The sequence below is a fragment of the Argopecten irradians genome, chromosome 13 (assembly GCF_041381155.1).
Source record: "Argopecten irradians isolate NY chromosome 13, Ai_NY, whole genome shotgun sequence".
Taxonomy (NCBI): domain Eukaryota; kingdom Metazoa; phylum Mollusca; class Bivalvia; order Pectinida; family Pectinidae; genus Argopecten; species Argopecten irradians.
In genome coordinates this window covers 30,338,325-30,355,731 of record NC_091146.1, presented here as the reverse complement: position 1 = coordinate 30,355,731, position 17,407 = coordinate 30,338,325, and the positions used below count along the sequence as shown (strand labels likewise).

At 36.4% G+C, this 17,407-nt stretch overlaps 1 protein-coding gene across 1 annotated transcript; it reads right to left on the bottom strand.

Moving 5' to 3' along the window:
* Nucleotides 1-838: 838 nt before the first annotated feature.
* Nucleotides 839-17,120, bottom strand: LOC138306335 (uncharacterized). The gene is made up of 10 exons (XM_069246766.1): nucleotides 17,077-17,120; nucleotides 14,694-14,734; nucleotides 14,026-14,108; nucleotides 12,424-12,495; nucleotides 11,189-11,330; nucleotides 5,331-5,425; nucleotides 4,329-4,406; nucleotides 3,391-3,544; nucleotides 2,837-2,955; nucleotides 839-1,061 (listed from the first exon to the last, which is right to left on the bottom strand). The coding sequence occupies exons 1-10, from the start codon at nucleotides 17,091-17,093 to the stop codon at nucleotides 903-905; spliced, it is 960 nt and encodes a 319-aa protein (XP_069102867.1). The 5' UTR covers nucleotides 17,094-17,120; the 3' UTR covers nucleotides 839-902.
* Nucleotides 17,121-17,407: the final 287 nt, after the last annotated feature.

Genomic DNA, 17,407 nt, shown 5'->3' with positions numbered 1-17,407 from the left:
ACTTTTGACAAATTTTGTTCACTACTGAATTGTCTCCATCGCGACATCACGTTTAAAGAGGACAGAAATGTGGTGTTATGGCTAATCCAGAAGTAAATAAATGTTCCACTATTACATTAGCTGACATCAGTCGAGAATTTTGACTAAAAGGGCAAGATTTTCGTTACTACAAGGAGAAACAAAACGGATGGTATGCTTCAGTTGCCCGAAAACCAGACATTTACACACCGCAACACTTTGCACACATGGGAGGCCGTTCTTAAATGATCCTGACTGTTAATAAAACGTTAAGATAATAAATCACACCAAATTAGGTCTGTGGGTAAAAATGACATATGACACTGATCTGGTTTGCGTATATTGTACATCTCTGTTAATATGGCATTGAACCTCATAAAAAACCCAAACAATACTACAATTAGAAATCAACTACAAAATGACCAAAATTGCATACAATTTATATTTTGCAACAGTTATTGCAATATTGTCCTGTATCTCCGGACAGCACATCAAAGATAACGTAAACACGTCTAGCAAAATCGTGCGTCCATATTTTATTCCGGGGTTCAGTACAACAGAGCAGATCCAGGAAACGTAACTATAATATAAAACATAAATTACATTAGCTATCACAAATTTTCACACATACCAATGTTTGTTTGTTTGTTCGTTTGATTGATTCCTGTCCTATTACCAGTCAGGGTCATGTAAGGACGGCCTCCCACGTATGTGTGTAGTGTGTATGCAGTGCTAAGCGCGTGCTTTGGTAAAATGTGGTACATGTATATTCGTGTGGTGCCTTCTTGTTTGGTACAGAACTGATTACATAACAAATAAATAATCGGGTAACCAATGCAGTTTATTGTGGTCAATATGCTTGGACGTGATTACGGACTATTTGGTCAATGTTCCCGAATATTCACAGTCTCGATAGCTTCTCCCTGCGAGTTTCTGGCAGTACAACGGTAGTGTCCATAATTCTGCTCTGTCACGCTGTCGATGAATAAATCGGCGCCGTTATTTCCCGAATATATATTCGTCGGCAATGTATTAGAAGTCGTCTGTGTAAAAAGATATGGTATTATTAGACATTTGTACATTGCTATTTCTTTACAACTGGTCCATGATACAATAAATAAAACCAAAATTAATAAAGTATTGAATAATTAATGTTCTCTATACTGTGAAAGTCTTTGCTATTGATATTAGTTAACCAGCAATTTAGAGAATTATTACGGAAGAAAATTAGGTCTAAAAGTATCGGGCAATGTTAATCTGATTAAAATACAGATCCTTATAACCACTCCGTTCAATATAGGTTCTGACAACATCCCATAAGGGGTCACGTTCGGATGAACTTTTACCACGTGTACTTCAGATCAAATACATTTTCTACACATTCCTACGTCAATTGACAACGCCATTTCGTCCCAGTATACATAAACATTTAGCTTTGTTGTGCACTCTCGGCGAGATGAATAAGCGAACGAAAATAATTCGGGCAGCTTTTTTCAAACTAGTTCGTCCCCAGTCAAGATTCTGGCAGTGCCAATTTGATTGGCCATTTTCAAAGGTAATCTTGTCGTGACCCCTAATGGGTTAAACCAAGCCTATTACATGTTTATTTTACACTCTATGTCAAGTTGTCTTCCTATAGCATCTTTACTTTACAGACAATCTTCATGATGGGCGCTAGAAATGATTGCAAAGCTTTGACATCTATAAATATGCCATAGGAAGATAGCTTAATACTTCTATTTACATTTTTGTCTCATTTTGGGGTTTCTGCATTATCATGGTTAAGTTAGACCTGGTAAACCGTTTATTAACAACGAGTTTGTTCACGAGATAGAACATCAATTTTGACGGGGATCAGTCAACATTAGTGACGTCATAATGGTCACGTTTGGGTGTCAGTTTTACCCTCATAAATTCGGTAAGGTTATATAGTAGAAGTGGCAAATATTCGTCACTAACTAACTGTTTAACAAGAGGGCTCTTTGCAGCGCCGTGTATATAAATGAAAAATCAATAAGAAAATTAGCACTAACAAAATGACTAAGATCGTAGGCACTATTTTCCTCATCGAATAATTATAATTTGTTGTTATGCTCCGTTTTTGTTAAACATTCACAACAAAATATAGTTGATTGTCCTTGCTTTTGATTGTGTCATCCGCGTTAAACTTTCTCTGCCGTCTGCCCAAAACATATCTGTGCCGCCATCTTGTTGCTAACGACGTTACGGTGACGTTAGGGGCAACGACCTACACCTCAATTTTCAAACTCAAATATGATATCTACTAACCTTATAGTATATATTGCTATGTCTTTGATATCAAGTGACGTTATTTTAACCAATAGGAATACCAGATGTTATTTATTCATCCCGGATATTTTTCCGGTTTATTTAATTTACAAATCGGTGCAATATAAAAGATACGAAACGATACAACATATCATAGGAAAATAATACTGACCCTTAAATATGTATCAGCTGCATGTAACCATAGCCATTATACAATGTTGGATTTAATATTCTTTTAACAATCAGTGTTATTAAAGGAAAAGAAAGGTCGGAGTAACCGACAAACGCCATCGACCTACGAAATTACATAGTATTTAGGGATTTGTATTTACAACCGGAAGGCAGAGAGCTAACGATAATTGATTATAAAGTTATCAAAAAAAAAATATTACAGATGAATCAGCGATGTACTAACAACGTATTTCCTGAACGCCCAATGATGGATTAGGGGGCAAAAAGGGCCCTGACCATACATACCCCTTTCTACTAAAACATAAATGAACAACACGTGAAAGTCATGAATTCTTACTTGAAAAGTCCAGGCAATCGATGGTGTCGGATTGCCATTGGCTCTGCATGTTATGTGTACATATGATCCCGTTTGTATGCCGTGTACATTAGTGACAAAGACTATGATTGGTTTTGTTACTGTATGGTAGACAAAAAAAAAGATATGAAAAGAAATTTACGGTTAAGTCTCGGAAGAGCGCAGCTAAATGTAAAAACAAGATTGAAATCACAATGCTTTACACATTTACATGATAGCTATGATCATGTACATTGTATATAGTATTTTCAAAATACCTAAAACACGATTGGATTTAAAACTTCGTTCAAATAAAACATGCAAACCAAAAACCACTTCATTAAAAATTCAGGCAGTATATATACATTGGCATGTACAGCATCAGACAAAGGCCTACAACATCATTGGATTTAAAACGTCGTTCAAATAAAATATAAAAAAACCATGTTACGTCTACAGATTCCATACAAATCACTCTATCATAAAAGACTCGCATGTCATGTGTAGTACGCACTTGCAAGTTGACGGCATGTATGTAATTTATTAAAATCCCTTACGAGGAGCAGCAGTTGTTGTAGGTATTGGAGTGGTTGGAGGAGGCGGAATTGGACATTGGTTGTTGCAAAGGTTGTACGAGCAACACTCAGAACAGGTCGCAGAGGAACGTTTTTTCCCGACCGTTGGAAGAGAGATATTCGGAGATTGACAGGTCTGTGGTGACAAAAACTACGTACAATATCAAACAACAATGGCTATTCAAGCTACACATGAGACCGACAAAATAATTCGTCAAAACTACAACCAAAAACTACACAATAAATATCATTGAATCTACTGCAATCACGGGAAATATATTACAGGTATTTATTTTCCAGTACACCGGGTGCGTGTTTGTTAAACACCGGTAGATCTCGATCTCATCTTATCGGTCATTTATCATATTGACATTGTAATCATTGTTTAAACTACTCCTTTTCATAAAAAGGATATAATGTCAAAGGGTACGGTGTGCTATAAGGTGTCTCTGAGATAGCACTTTAACATGTTTCCTCTATTTGAAAGAAACACAACACACCACAGCCTCCCAAAGCACGCACAGAAGCAACGCACTTCATACAGGAGTGGCCATCCTCAAATGGGCCTGTCTAACCAACCATGCAATCATTGTTTGTTTGTTTGATTATTTTAACGTCATATTAACAGCCAGGGTCATGAAAGGACGGCCGCCCGTCTATGCAGTGTGTGAAGTGAGAGGTGCGTGTTTAAGGAGACTGCGGTATGTTCCTGCTGTTTCTTGTATAGTGGAACTGTTGCCCTTTGTATAGTGCTATATCACTGAAGCTTGCCGACGAAGAGACCAAGCAACACACCGCTCACATAATGCTGACAACGGGCGAACCAGTCGTCCCACTCCCTGTTTACTGAGCGTTAAGCAGGAGCAGAAACTACCAAACAACGAAGCTCAGTGTTTTAGGAGTGTGAAGAGGGAAATTACCGAAGGTCCATTTCCACATCGACTTGTCCACAGTAAGGTTCCTGACAAACCGTTTTTTCTTTCCTCGATGTAACATTGCTGTAAAATATTTAAAATATCTAAGAATAAATAAAAGCAAACAAGAAAGCATGTAAATCACACTCTCCCTAAGAATACATACTTTAAAGAGGTTCGTCAGGGATATTTAATGTAAATGTTGGCGAGCATTGAAAATATATTAATCATTGCAATCCAATGTCATCAAAATGAATTGGAAACAACCAAGGTTTTCATAAATTGACAACATAATAATTTTCTTTCTTACTCTTTAACTATATATCAATTCTTTTCAATTTTCGCTTTAACGGAACGCTCTTTTACAATGTACATCATCTGTCTGATACCCAGTGATTCACCCCGTGTTATATAAACATTGACATGGAGTGATTTTCATTGACTGTGCCATGAAGAAAATTCATAGTGACGTAATGCCAGACACAAGGACTTCTTGATTTTATGGACGGCTGGACAAAAATGGCGGTATTCCGCCTGGATTCTGCAGCGCATTTTGGCATTCAAATTAAATATAGGCTGTTGAAGCTCAGTGATAAAGGCAATTTAAATTTGTGTTGATTTCTTATAAGATTTTACGAAACACATCATACTAAAGCTCGCAAAACTAAAATCTTCAAAGACTCCTTAAGATCTTAGATACAAGCTCAATAGAGCATAAATATATCATAATATCTCTTTAATCATGTATATTCTCGTTCACATCGCTTGTTGTTATGAGATCGATCAATATTGATCAATATTTGAACATTATATGCATGGAAATGATGTTAAGCAGTTATACAGTTAGGTTGTGACATAATACTTATGAATATTGAGTCTAAATATAATATGTACCCGCGAGGCGAAGCACAAAGTAATAACATCACAATCGTTACCTCTCCGCAAGGGAAACAACTCTGTAATATGCAGAGATGCAATAGAGCAATATAGACCCTCGTGTATAGATACCTCATCTGAAGAACAGCTCGTGACTTTGTCACACTGGCCAGGACTGGTCATATAATCACAACTGTAGCAGATTATCCTGCCGGTCAAGTCCAACGCTGTGGAAACATCAGAATCAAAAATACGACATTCTTAGTTTAATTAGTCTTCGAGTTACTGTATACCATGAATTTGTGTGTACTTTGTTTCGTGGTTAGGGGCTTGGATATCATTTCGTATATATATTCTTGGTGACAAAACAGTCAACCAGGTCAAATGGATAAAGTAAAACTGTTCCTTATAGACAAGCGTGATTTATTCATACCGTATTAGACACAATAAGCGCCCAGGACGTTTAAAAATTGAAAAAAAGAAAAGGTGCTAAATAAGACGAAATTAATGCAAAGCAAAGTGCAAACCTATAGAGTTTTCATAGTTTTGGTCTTTATTTATGCCCAAGCAATTGAAATTGAGGCTCCAAAAATGGAAGGGGCGTTTATACATGTAGGGACATTGGCGCTTATTGGGTCGAATACGGTAGGTCAATTGTAACGGCGACTGACAAAATGGGCCCAGATGCGTCGATTATGACGTCGGAATAAATGGTGTTATAAAGTTACGCACATTTTTTGCCGACGTCACCACGTGTATTTGCGGAAACTTTCAATAAACAACGGTTCATTAAGCCCGCATTTTATGTATAAATTTAAGTACCTGTATAATATCAATACATAATATGAAGTGTAGAAATACAATCTTGAGATTGTTTTTCTCTTCGTTTGTAGAGATGACAATTAATAAATTCATCAATCTGATTGAAATACAGATCCTTATAACCACTCCGTTCAATAGAGGATCTGAGAAAATCCGATTAAGGCTCATGTTCGGATGACCTTTACACCACGTGTAATTCAGACCAATGCATGTTCTGCACGTTGCTCTGTCAATTGACAACGCCATTTCGACCCAAAATATCAATACAATTAGCTTTAGTGTGCTCTTTGGGCGAGATGACTACGTACACGAAAATAATTCGGACAGATTTCCAAACTTTTTCATCCTCTGAAATTCACAGTCAAAATTTTGCCAGCAGCAATTTGATTGGTCATTTACAAAGGTCACCTGGACATGACCCCTAATGGGATTTTCTCAGATCCTCTTATCTAACGTAGTGATAATAAGGATCTGTATTTTAATCAGATTGTAAATTCATGGAAATCAACCAAAGATCAGAGGGAAAAAATCTTGATTTATCTCAATCAGTTAACGCAGTTATTCGACTCAAATTCCAATATGCCACATGTCATGGGATCCATACAAAAATATAATAAATTTAATACAGTTCAACATTTTTTTTATCTTATATACACTTGTAGCAATATTGTTTCTCCATAGATATTATGGAAATTCCGAAGGCTTTATTCTTTCGTAAGTTAATAATATTTTGCAATATGTCGTAACATAGTTGAAATAAAATATTGAAAATCAAAGCCGTAAAAAGTCACTGAAATTATACTGAATACATTGATATACATGTACATATAACTTAAAATGCAAACAATGGAATGTTGTGAAAAGAAAAATGTGTTAGAATTATTTCTTCAGAAATCTTAGAGGACAAGGATGCAGATACATGTGTATCATCAGCCGATAATTGAATTCTGTAGATGAACCACAGGCGTTTGGCTCTATAAATATTTTTTTCTCTTTACATGTATAGATATGCAATTCTAGTAGAGAGAGAGGGGAGATATGATCTATAGAACACCTGTGGATAATCTTTAATCTTGTACGAGAATAAGTTTTCTTGTCGGACTATGCGACGATGATAATAACAAGGAATACGTCATCCGGTTAACATTTAGAAACGAATCATGTGACTGTAATACGGTTTTTATAGTGGACGTCCGTATAGTTCAGTACTTATGCTTTGGTAACAACCCCTTCCGGTTAGGCTAAGATGTACGTACAATGTATATACTCCCGGCATAAATTTTAGTCATTTTTGCTTGGTCTCCGGCCGGACACTGGTCAGACATGGCCGCCGGTGCCCGAAGAGTTTCAATTCGAAGTTAAAATATCTCCGGTGTCCCGTTGAATTTCATAATCGACCACATATCCTTCACTTATCGTTTAAGCATCTTCCGATACCCGGCTGGGAATCAAGCGGCAATCAAATCGCCCGACATGGTACAATTCCAACTATCCTTCGAAATTCGTTGTCCATTAGATACTCGGGCGATATTCATACGATGTCCGGTGAATAGGCCGGTTATCGCCCGTCATCATATGATAATCGGCCGATTAGGTCGATAGTCACTGCCTCGTCGGCCCCCTCCTCTCACCCCCCAAAAAAACTATGGAAACAGACGTCGTACGATTACCGCATCGTCCTTTTTATGTAAAATATGTCGGACAAAAACTGTCTAAGGAACTCAGGGGTCTGAGAATTATATCAATTTGTATCTTGTCCATATTTTGGTTTAAACTGCGAAACTTGACGTAGACCATTAGACCTCTCTAGTGATCTTTTGGCACTGTGATATAAACTGTAACTTGTTCTCAGAACCCTCTGTTTGAAACATGCTTTGCGTCTTTTTCTTTTCAATCGCGTTGATTGCAATATCTAAAGACCCTGTCTACAGCACATTTCTTTACGTTCTCCAAATATATTTAATAAAGTAGAACTCTAACAATTAGGTTTATTTCTTGAGTTATCTAGCTGATATATTGAAAGGAAACGGTCTGAAATGTAAATGCGATTACTCGTTTCTTAAATTCGATCACTTCATCAACAAGTTTTTGATTTATGTGCCATATTGGGTCAGTATTACTAAATTCAGCAGTATGTATGCATGTACAATAGAGGCGTCTGTCTATCTACATGATATACAAAATGTAAAATTTTAAAAAAATGTGGCTAGGTCACTGGGAGATTGAACTACGAACACTTCCTGATTCATAGTTTAAGATATGTTAATATTCGACTCAAAACACACATTTAACAGGAAAAAACAGTAAAAGACATACATCGTTTTAGTGTATTAAGTGTTGATCTGGTAAAGATACACAACAATAATTGAACTGAATTACCGTTGCTTACCATAACCACCCCTTTCCCACCACCATTTTCTGAGTGCTATAAAAATGTATATATATATATATGTATTATGACAAGTCTTTGCTCGATCCCGATTGCTTGCATGCATGGGCTACTGAAGTAGTTAACAAACCAGCACACTACAATCAGCTTACGAAACACTGATATAAAACCAAGATGGATCTATTGTATATATTATATGCCGTATTGCGGATGAGATAGAACGACATTATTCCGGTTATACGGAAAGAAACATAGGGACTGTTTACCAATGTAATCAGCCTACGCTACGGGTGTTTAGACATGTACACTCTGGTTTCCGAGTGTGATCGCAAAGAGAGCGGAGGGTTCGGGCTCGATTCACTAGTACATGGTCAGCTCTCCTCTATATAATCATACATATGAAGTGTATGCTTTGAAAACCTTATCTGACCTGAATATGATATTCCATGCATATGTCTTTTTTATTTGATCATTTGATCTACATTCAATTTAATTTTTGACGGTTTTGTTTACAATTACTTCGTCAATTCTTAGCACATGAGCGCATACGCATGTGTGTGCAGGTAGCTAAATCTGTTCATGCATAAATGTAATATTATTTGATTTATTTGTTACATAATATATCTCGTCGGTCGCCCCATTAATGCTATTTGTATACCAACATTCTAGTTAAAAGAATCTGAAAGCATATACACATTAATCAAATGCACTGATCTTCGGTTTTCGTGAAATTTTGAATACGGACATACAAATTAATATCATTGCATGAAATTTTCCTCGTGAAGTTGTTCTTTTGGCGGTTGCTGTGGACCATGAATATAAACAAGAGGCCCATGGGCCTTAACGGTCACCTGAGTTAGAATATATAATGAAACAAATAATGAAAAAAATAAAAGACATATAAACACTATATGCTGGGCCTTGAAGTTGGTCAGTGATTTATAAATTTGACTTTTTAGACAATGAAGAGTATTTGCTTCCATCAAACCTGTGAACTTAGAGGTATTTTTTAAAATTTTAATTGCCCCTCTGGTCCCCCAGGGGGTCATCAAGGACGAATATGGATGTTAAAATGCTATATCTTAGGCTAATAATTCTAATCAAGTTTGACTAATTTCCTGCGAAAATTGGGCAAATAATGTTCACAAATATGTTTTTCCTATATAAACTAAAGTAAACTTGACCCCTCCCCAGGGGGTAACGTGAGACCCCAAGGTCATATAATTCACAATTTTTATAAAACCCCTTAATACCTTTCTATCTATAATTATTTGATTGTACTATATCCAGAATTTTAGAAGATTTTTGAAGTTTTAGCCTATTTGACCCTTTTTTAGCCCCGCCCCTCTGCCCCCAGGGGGTCGGCCAGGACCAATGTGGATATGATGTTAAAATGCTGTCTCAGGCTAATAATTCTAACCAAGTTTGACTCATTTCCTATGAAAATTGAGCAACAAATGCTCATAAATGTGTTTTCTCTATATAAACTATAGTAAACTTGACCCCCTCCCCAGGGGGAAACGTGAGACCCCAGGGTCATATAATTCACAATTTTTGTAAGGGACCTTAAGACCTTTCTATTTATGAAAAGTATTTGATTCTACCATTTCCAGAATTTAAGAAGAAGATTTTTGAAGTTTTAGCCTATTTGACCCTGCCCCTAAGGCCCCTGGGGGTCAGTCAATTTGTTAATAGGATTAAATGGCCATCTCATACTGATAATTCTGACAACATTTCACTCATTTCCTATTACAAATGACCAAATAATGCGCAAAAATGTGTTTTCCCAATATAAACTATAGTAAACTTAACCCCCTCCCCAGGGGGAAACTAGAGACCCCAGGGTCATATAATTCACAATTTTTGTAAAGGACCTTAAGACCTTTCTATCTAAGAAGAGTATTTGATTCTACGACATCTGTGAGTGGAGAAGAAGATTTTTTAAATTTTAGTCAATTTAACCCCTTTTGGCCCCTCCCACAGCCCCCTGGGGGGTGGGGGCCATATAATTCACAATTTTGATTGGCCTTATGCCTAAGAAGGTTTGTATAAAATTTTATTGAATTTGCTTCAGCAGTTTTGGAGAAGAAGTCGAAAATGCAAATTGTTTACGGACATACAACGCACGACGCACGACGCACGACGACGGACAAAAGGCGATTAGAATAGGTCACTTGAGACTTCGTCTCAGGTGACCTAAAAAAACCAAATTTGATGTATTGATGGTATCATTGGCGAACTTTATCTACACACGAAAACATTTGAAAGTTTTAAACCACGAAACTAAAGTACACACGAATATTTTGCGTGTCACCCCGTCAAATAGTAGAATTAGATTGATAAATTTACGTGTCACAGATCAATTAATGTAGTTACATGTAACACTGATAGAGCTAAAGCTAAACTTTGTTAATAAATTACAAGAATTAAAGACCAGTCCAAAGCATATGTCCTATGCACATACATTTGTATGTTATTATATAACATCATTGGCAGCCTTGTGGCATGACGTCAATGATCATGGCGTGATGATTTGACGTTGCTAATTTTGTCAATAACGAATGTATATGTTGCCTCATTTAAAGTCGCATATTTCTGAAATGCTTCATCCTACGACTTTAATATTTTGTAAACGTGATCTACACACCTTAAAGAAAATAAAAATGTGAAAAAATGAAAATGTGACTTTTCCTCATCTGGGCCCATTTTGTCAGTCGCCGTCACAATTATGTAGTAAGTCGCATGGTAAGGATACACAGTGACAATGTAAATATATTACCTTGACTGTTACAGTGGCCGTTGATGACGTTGCAGAGTTTTGTGTCATTACAACACGAGGAACAAAGATGGATATCGCTGGATCGTAGTGACGGGGAATGTGCAAGTAAATCTTCCCTTTTTCCTTTCAAGGTCTGACAAGACTGAAAGGTATCATAATGTTTTAAGGCGAGTAATGACTATAATGTATTGTTAGTTTGTTAAGAGGATCTATATATAGTCTACAATATGAAAATGTATATATGCATTATTTGTTTCAAATAAATTCTAAACATTCTAAATTTTCATAACATTTTTAAAAGATACTCCACCGCCGGCAGAGCATAAGCGATACTCATTAATTGAACAATAGTTGGTTTTTAATCATGAATAAATATGTACTATTAACACAAAAATAATATGAAATAATTTATTTTGCTGTTGGTGCATGCGCAATCAATATTTTATTTCATATAGGACAGCGCGCAATGGAATATTTTCGGAATGCAATTAATTATTCATATTTTTGTTTTGGAGTGAAATAGGAAGCTCAAACTTTCCAATGGTGCTAATGGTGTAAAGTAAGTAACTTTTGTAACTGAATAAAAATACTAATTCGTCTGTATCTATTTTGATAGCGAAAAATGTCATTTGTCAGAGGTGGAGCATCTTTAAAGACCAGATAACAAATCTCCTTGACACTCCTTCTGTTTTAAAAACGGATAGGATAACGTCCCATTAGGTATTTACTGTTGACTTGCCTAATTAAAACATTATCAATGACATATTATCATCTGAGTATCTTGGTCATATCGTCCTAATTGCAAAACTAGATAATTTATGAATGAATGATAGGACGAACGAAAGAAGCATATGAACGGAATTAATAATAAAATTACCAGATCATGATTCTTAATGAAATGTTGTCGGAACCATCATTAAATGGAGAGATAACAACAATCTATTTTAATCACTTTTCTGACTATATCCTCTAAATTCTAGGGTTTACTATCACTGCTGTTTTATCTACCACGGGAAGGTATCGTCGTAAAATACTAAATATTCCAGGAGCAAAAAAATGAGAGCGAAACCTTATGCGAAAGTCCGAAGTTATGTTGTGTACCGTTATTCCACTTGATGTGTAGTAACATATCAAATTATCTGTCTTGTCTGATGTTGCATACAGAGCCTATGACATATATAACGACAGTGATAGTAGCCCCTAGTGTATCGAGGATAGTCTCACTACTGACTTACTACAGAGGAGTAACATCCGACGTCATAATATTGGAATCCCGCGGAGCTGAGGTACCTTTGGACAACGCACTCCTACAGATACAATTCAGATTTTCAGAGATTGATGTATTATCAATCGGATTAAAATACACATCCTTATTATCATTACATTTGGTAAGAGGATCTGAGAAAATCCCATCTCGGACGGAAAAGTTTGAAAAATACTGGCATAATTATTTTCATGCACGTAGTCGTCTCGACAAAAGAGCTCAACAAAGCTAATAGAATATGTATACAGGGACGAAATAGCGTTTTCAATTGATGTAGCAAATGTAGAAAATACCATTAGATCTGAATTACACGTGGTATAAAGACCATCTGAATATGACCCCTTAGGGGATGTTGTAAGATCCTCTATATAACGGAGTGGTTTTAATCAGATTTGTTTGGTATTGTTTTAAATACCAAACTAAACATGCATTATCAAAAACTATAAAACATATTTAAGTCCAACATCTAGACTACATCATCAAGTTTGATTACAATTTTCGACAGGGAATGTTAGATATGGAACATGATACAGAAGAATGTTGAAAGCGATCAGTGAAAGTTGAAGAGTGACCTCCTGTATAAGGGCTGACTCTATGGCAGATCTGCCAGCTTTTGGTCTTATTCTGACCTGCTAGGCAATAAGATTTGGTTTGCTCAAAAGCAGTGCTCATGCATCAACTGAAGTTGTTAAGTCTAGTAGGTCAAATCGCAAAAAGCAGGGTGTCGTGTTCACCAAGTGATTATGATGGAATAAGTCACAGTGAAATCTTGATATCAAACCCCAAAATAGTGACTACAGTCGAGAAGATATTTTTATCTTCACAGTCCCAACATTTCAAAAGTGCAAGTAATCATAAATCTAAATATTCACTTGAATCTCACAACGTAATAATGAAAATAGTTATCTGTATGAGGCGACGTTATGGTACAGTGAAAATAGTTATCTGTATGAGGCGACGTTACGGTACAGTGAAAATAGTTATCTGTATGAGGCGACGTTACGGTACAGTGAAAATAGTTATCTGTATGAGGCGACGTTACGGTACAGTGAAAATAGTTATCTGTATGAGGCGACGTTATGGTACAGTGAAAATAGTTATCTGTATGAGGCGACGTTACGGTACAGTGAAAATAGTTATCTGTATGAGGCGACGAGGCGACGTTATGGTACAGTGAAAATAGTTATCTGTATGAGGCGACGTTACGGTACAGTGAAAATAGTTATCTGTATGAGGCGACGTTACGGTACAGTGAAAATAGTTATCTGTATGAGGCGACGTTATGGTACAGTGAAAATAGTTATCTGTATGAGGCGACGTTTATGGTACAGTGAAAATAGTTATCTGTATGAGGCGACGTTACGGTACAGTGAAAATAGTTATCTGTATGAGGCGACGTTACGGTACAGTGAAAATAGTTATCTGTATGAGGCGACGTTACGGTACTGTGAAAATAGTTATCTGTATGATGCGACGTTATGGTACAGTGAAAATAGTTATCTGTATGAGGCGACGTTATAGTACAGTGAAAATAGTTATTTGTATGAGGCGACGTTACGGTACAGTGAATTACCTCGTGATCGCCACATTCGCCGACCTTGTCACAGTTGCTTGGATCAGGGATATGTGAACAGATACCGCATATCTGGCCTCCATCTGTGAATAGGAATCTAAGCATTGACATATTTTTTTAATTTAATTTCGTTTGAGTTTGAACATGAAATATTTGAAATCACATAGTGAATTATTTTAAGAAAACATTGTAAATAACCCAAAATAATTCTTATTATTTTTCGGGAGATGATACGTTGAATCCCATTTGTGCAATCATTTGTATAAGCATGTGTTTAAAAACTATTAAACTAAAAAAAAACCACTAGCTATACAATGCACATATCCGTCTGATTTGGTGTGGTCCTTTAAAATACCAAAAATGAAACGAAACAGCGTAGCAAAATAAACTTGGCTATTCGGTCTTTGCAAACTACGTATATACAGAGTTACCACCCTTTCGGTTAGGTATCTTTTGTGACGTCATTGTTTAGTAAGCAATACGCAGGCCGTCGTTCTGATACATTGTATGAAGTTACGTTTCACAAACGCAATCAATACAGCAAGGGTAGGCAACTCTGTAATCTGTAAATGCAGAATAGTCGTTCGGTAAGCAGCATCTTGTTATCCTGTTTATCTAATTATCTTTTTACTCGTGTTTAACATTAACTTCCCTTTGAAAGTACTGACCTGTCACATGGAATGTGAACGCTGTAACCAACAAAATGTATCTGTAACAGGAAGAAAGGTATAATGTATCAGAAAACATTTAAACTCATATAAGGCCAAAAAATAACATGTAAGTTTAGGGTTACCCGACTGACCTTAATGTTTTACCCCAACCCTAATTATTTCCCTCTTTTCTACGAAATTAAAAAAAAAGTCGGGATTTCGATCTCAGATTCCGGTTCTGACCATTATTTTAGAGTGAAAGACACTAAAAAAATCCTCCCGACCGATTGATCCCCCTTTTTTAGCCAACGTAACCCTAAACAGACATTTTTTGGCCTAAGCATTATTCATATTGGGATTTAACTTTGCACGAAGACATTTTCTTAAGCGATTCGAACAATGGAAACGGTAAAACATGATAATATGTATCTAAATACATGTGATGGTTTTGTTAATAAGATTTACTGTGATATCAGCGTAAATAAGCAAATATTAGCAGAAAACATTCTGTTCAATTTAAGTGTCTTTTGACTTTTTGTTTTAACACTGTTGTGTAATACATTTGAAATACCGCCTTGTTGTGAGTTTCCTCCTCATGAATTCGTCTTATTCATAAACAGTTTAATATTTTATTAAAAAAATAGTCGGAGTACCCGGAGGAAAACACAGATCAGCGGTCAGTACCTGGCAACTACCACCCAAGGAATACGAACTCGCCACCCAGAGGTGGAGGGATTGTGGCAGTATGTTAAGACATCTTTTTTCCAGGATAAAAATAATTTTATTTCCCCGTCAATGGGACCGCGGGGGCATGGCATCTTAACCATTTGGCCACCGCGGTCCTTAATAGTCACGAATGGATTTTCAAAATTACATACATTATTCTTCTTGGGATCAAAACTAAACCTCGCTGAATTTTGCCGAAGAGTTGAATGCGTCTCCACCTATTGTATTTACTTACTTTGTCTTCTTGTAGTGCGAATACTGTAAAATCATGTATTTTCGTTGGTCACAATTTTCGTGGATAACAAAGTTTTACTATTTCGTTGGCACTTAAATTCGTGGAGAAGATCTTACACATTACCGTTAAAATGCTCAGTCGACACTGTCACCTGTACCGCGTGATCGCTCAAGCGGAACTAAGCTCTAGATCTACCACACACCACAGATACAGTCATAAGCTAGAGTCTGTACTCAACCAGTGTTTAACGGGTTTTTTAGGCATGACCAAGGTCCTGTATCATGATCACCGACCGGCAGGTCCTAGTTAACGTGTACAGTAATATTTTGTACACGTTGTCGTATGATTGAATCTTTAAGTCAATGATCAATACATATATTCAATATAAAAGGAAAACATCACTTGAAATGTCTATCTTTAATTCCTTGAATGTCCGTTTTGGGAGCACATGTGTGCATGGCCGGACATATGTTACGATCGTGAATCTTCAGTATGGTATCTCAGCATCTGATTAGGTAAATGAATATAGGCTGGAGCTGAAAACGATGTATAAGAGTGTAATTGATTCGTCACATTAAACAGATTACCTTAGAAATATGTTTCTCCAGCAAGTCAAAACTTTTGAAGTTGCAAATGTTTACGGAAGTGAGTTTAATGGCCACATGCAGGGCCATCAAATTAAATACGAAAGTAAAACCTTTCTGCATTAACACTGACCGATCGGCACTATAAATGATGGTATGACTGTAAAATTTACTCTTATTACAATTTTTTGAAATGGTTCTGTAAGATCTCATCCTAATTTAATGCTAATTGAAATAATTGAGAATACGGAAGTGTGAAGTCGGTACTAAAATCCTACTCGGTCGGCTTTCCCGTTAATATCTTGGCCAATGATTAAATCTAAATGCCTATCAGATACACAATAGACTTGATTGCTACCATTTGAAATTGCACAAGGTACGATTAAATATTTTGATTGTAAAAACATCGTTGTTGAGATCCTCATCATCATAGTGTCACCGGCAATTTACCAGCTAACTAGGCCTACCGCTGTGTAAAGAAAGTGACAATCATCGTGTCAAACTGCTCTCGCCATTTAATGTTAATGAACAGAAGGTAAAAAAAGATTGTAAATGCGTTGATTTTGGTCAAAAAACGAAATACACGAAAATTAAAACCCAACGAAAATTAATGATATCACAGTAATATACATCAGTGACCATGTGTGGTATTATACGTGTTTTGATAAAGGGCCATGCCATCTTGAAGATTACAATAGTTTTAAGTTTTATCTTTTTTGGTTAGAGTTACTGCTTTGCCCCATGATTACTAATTAATACGTTATTCGATACCTACATAGAAACGGCTGTAAGAATTCTTTGCTACACGGAACATTCTACTTTATAACCATTTTGACACATACATGTATATACTTACATGGAGAAGAATGACATGTTGGCACGTTATCTCCAGCACAGCGTGTAACAATCATGATATCGTTTTGACCTGGACCCTTTTATTTCTTTGACATAAAGGCGACATTGCTTTCGATATCATTTTTTGTCCTGGATGTGACTTGTTTTTTATTAGATGAACGTCATGGTAATTTTAAGGACGTGCCAGATTTAAAATAGAAGGCATAACCGGAGTTAACGGAGAAAAGCAACCGACTAGCGGTCAGTACCTGGCTACTGTCCACATGGGATTCAAACTCGCGACCCAAGGGTGAAGGCTTGTGGTAAATTGTCGCGACATTTTAACTACTTGG

What these genes read in the sequence shown, in the direction of transcription:
- LOC138306335 (XM_069246766.1), bottom strand. An exon ending in TCGGATGTTACTCCTCTGTA is followed by an intron (nt 11,331 to 12,423) that starts GTAAGTCAGTAG and finishes GATACCTTTCAG; the next exon opens with TCTTGTCAGACCTTGAAAGG. An exon ending in CGATTGCCTGGACTTTTCAA is followed by an intron (nt 1,062 to 2,836) that starts GTAAGAATTCAT and finishes CTTTTTACACAG; the next exon opens with ACGACTTCTAATACATTGCC.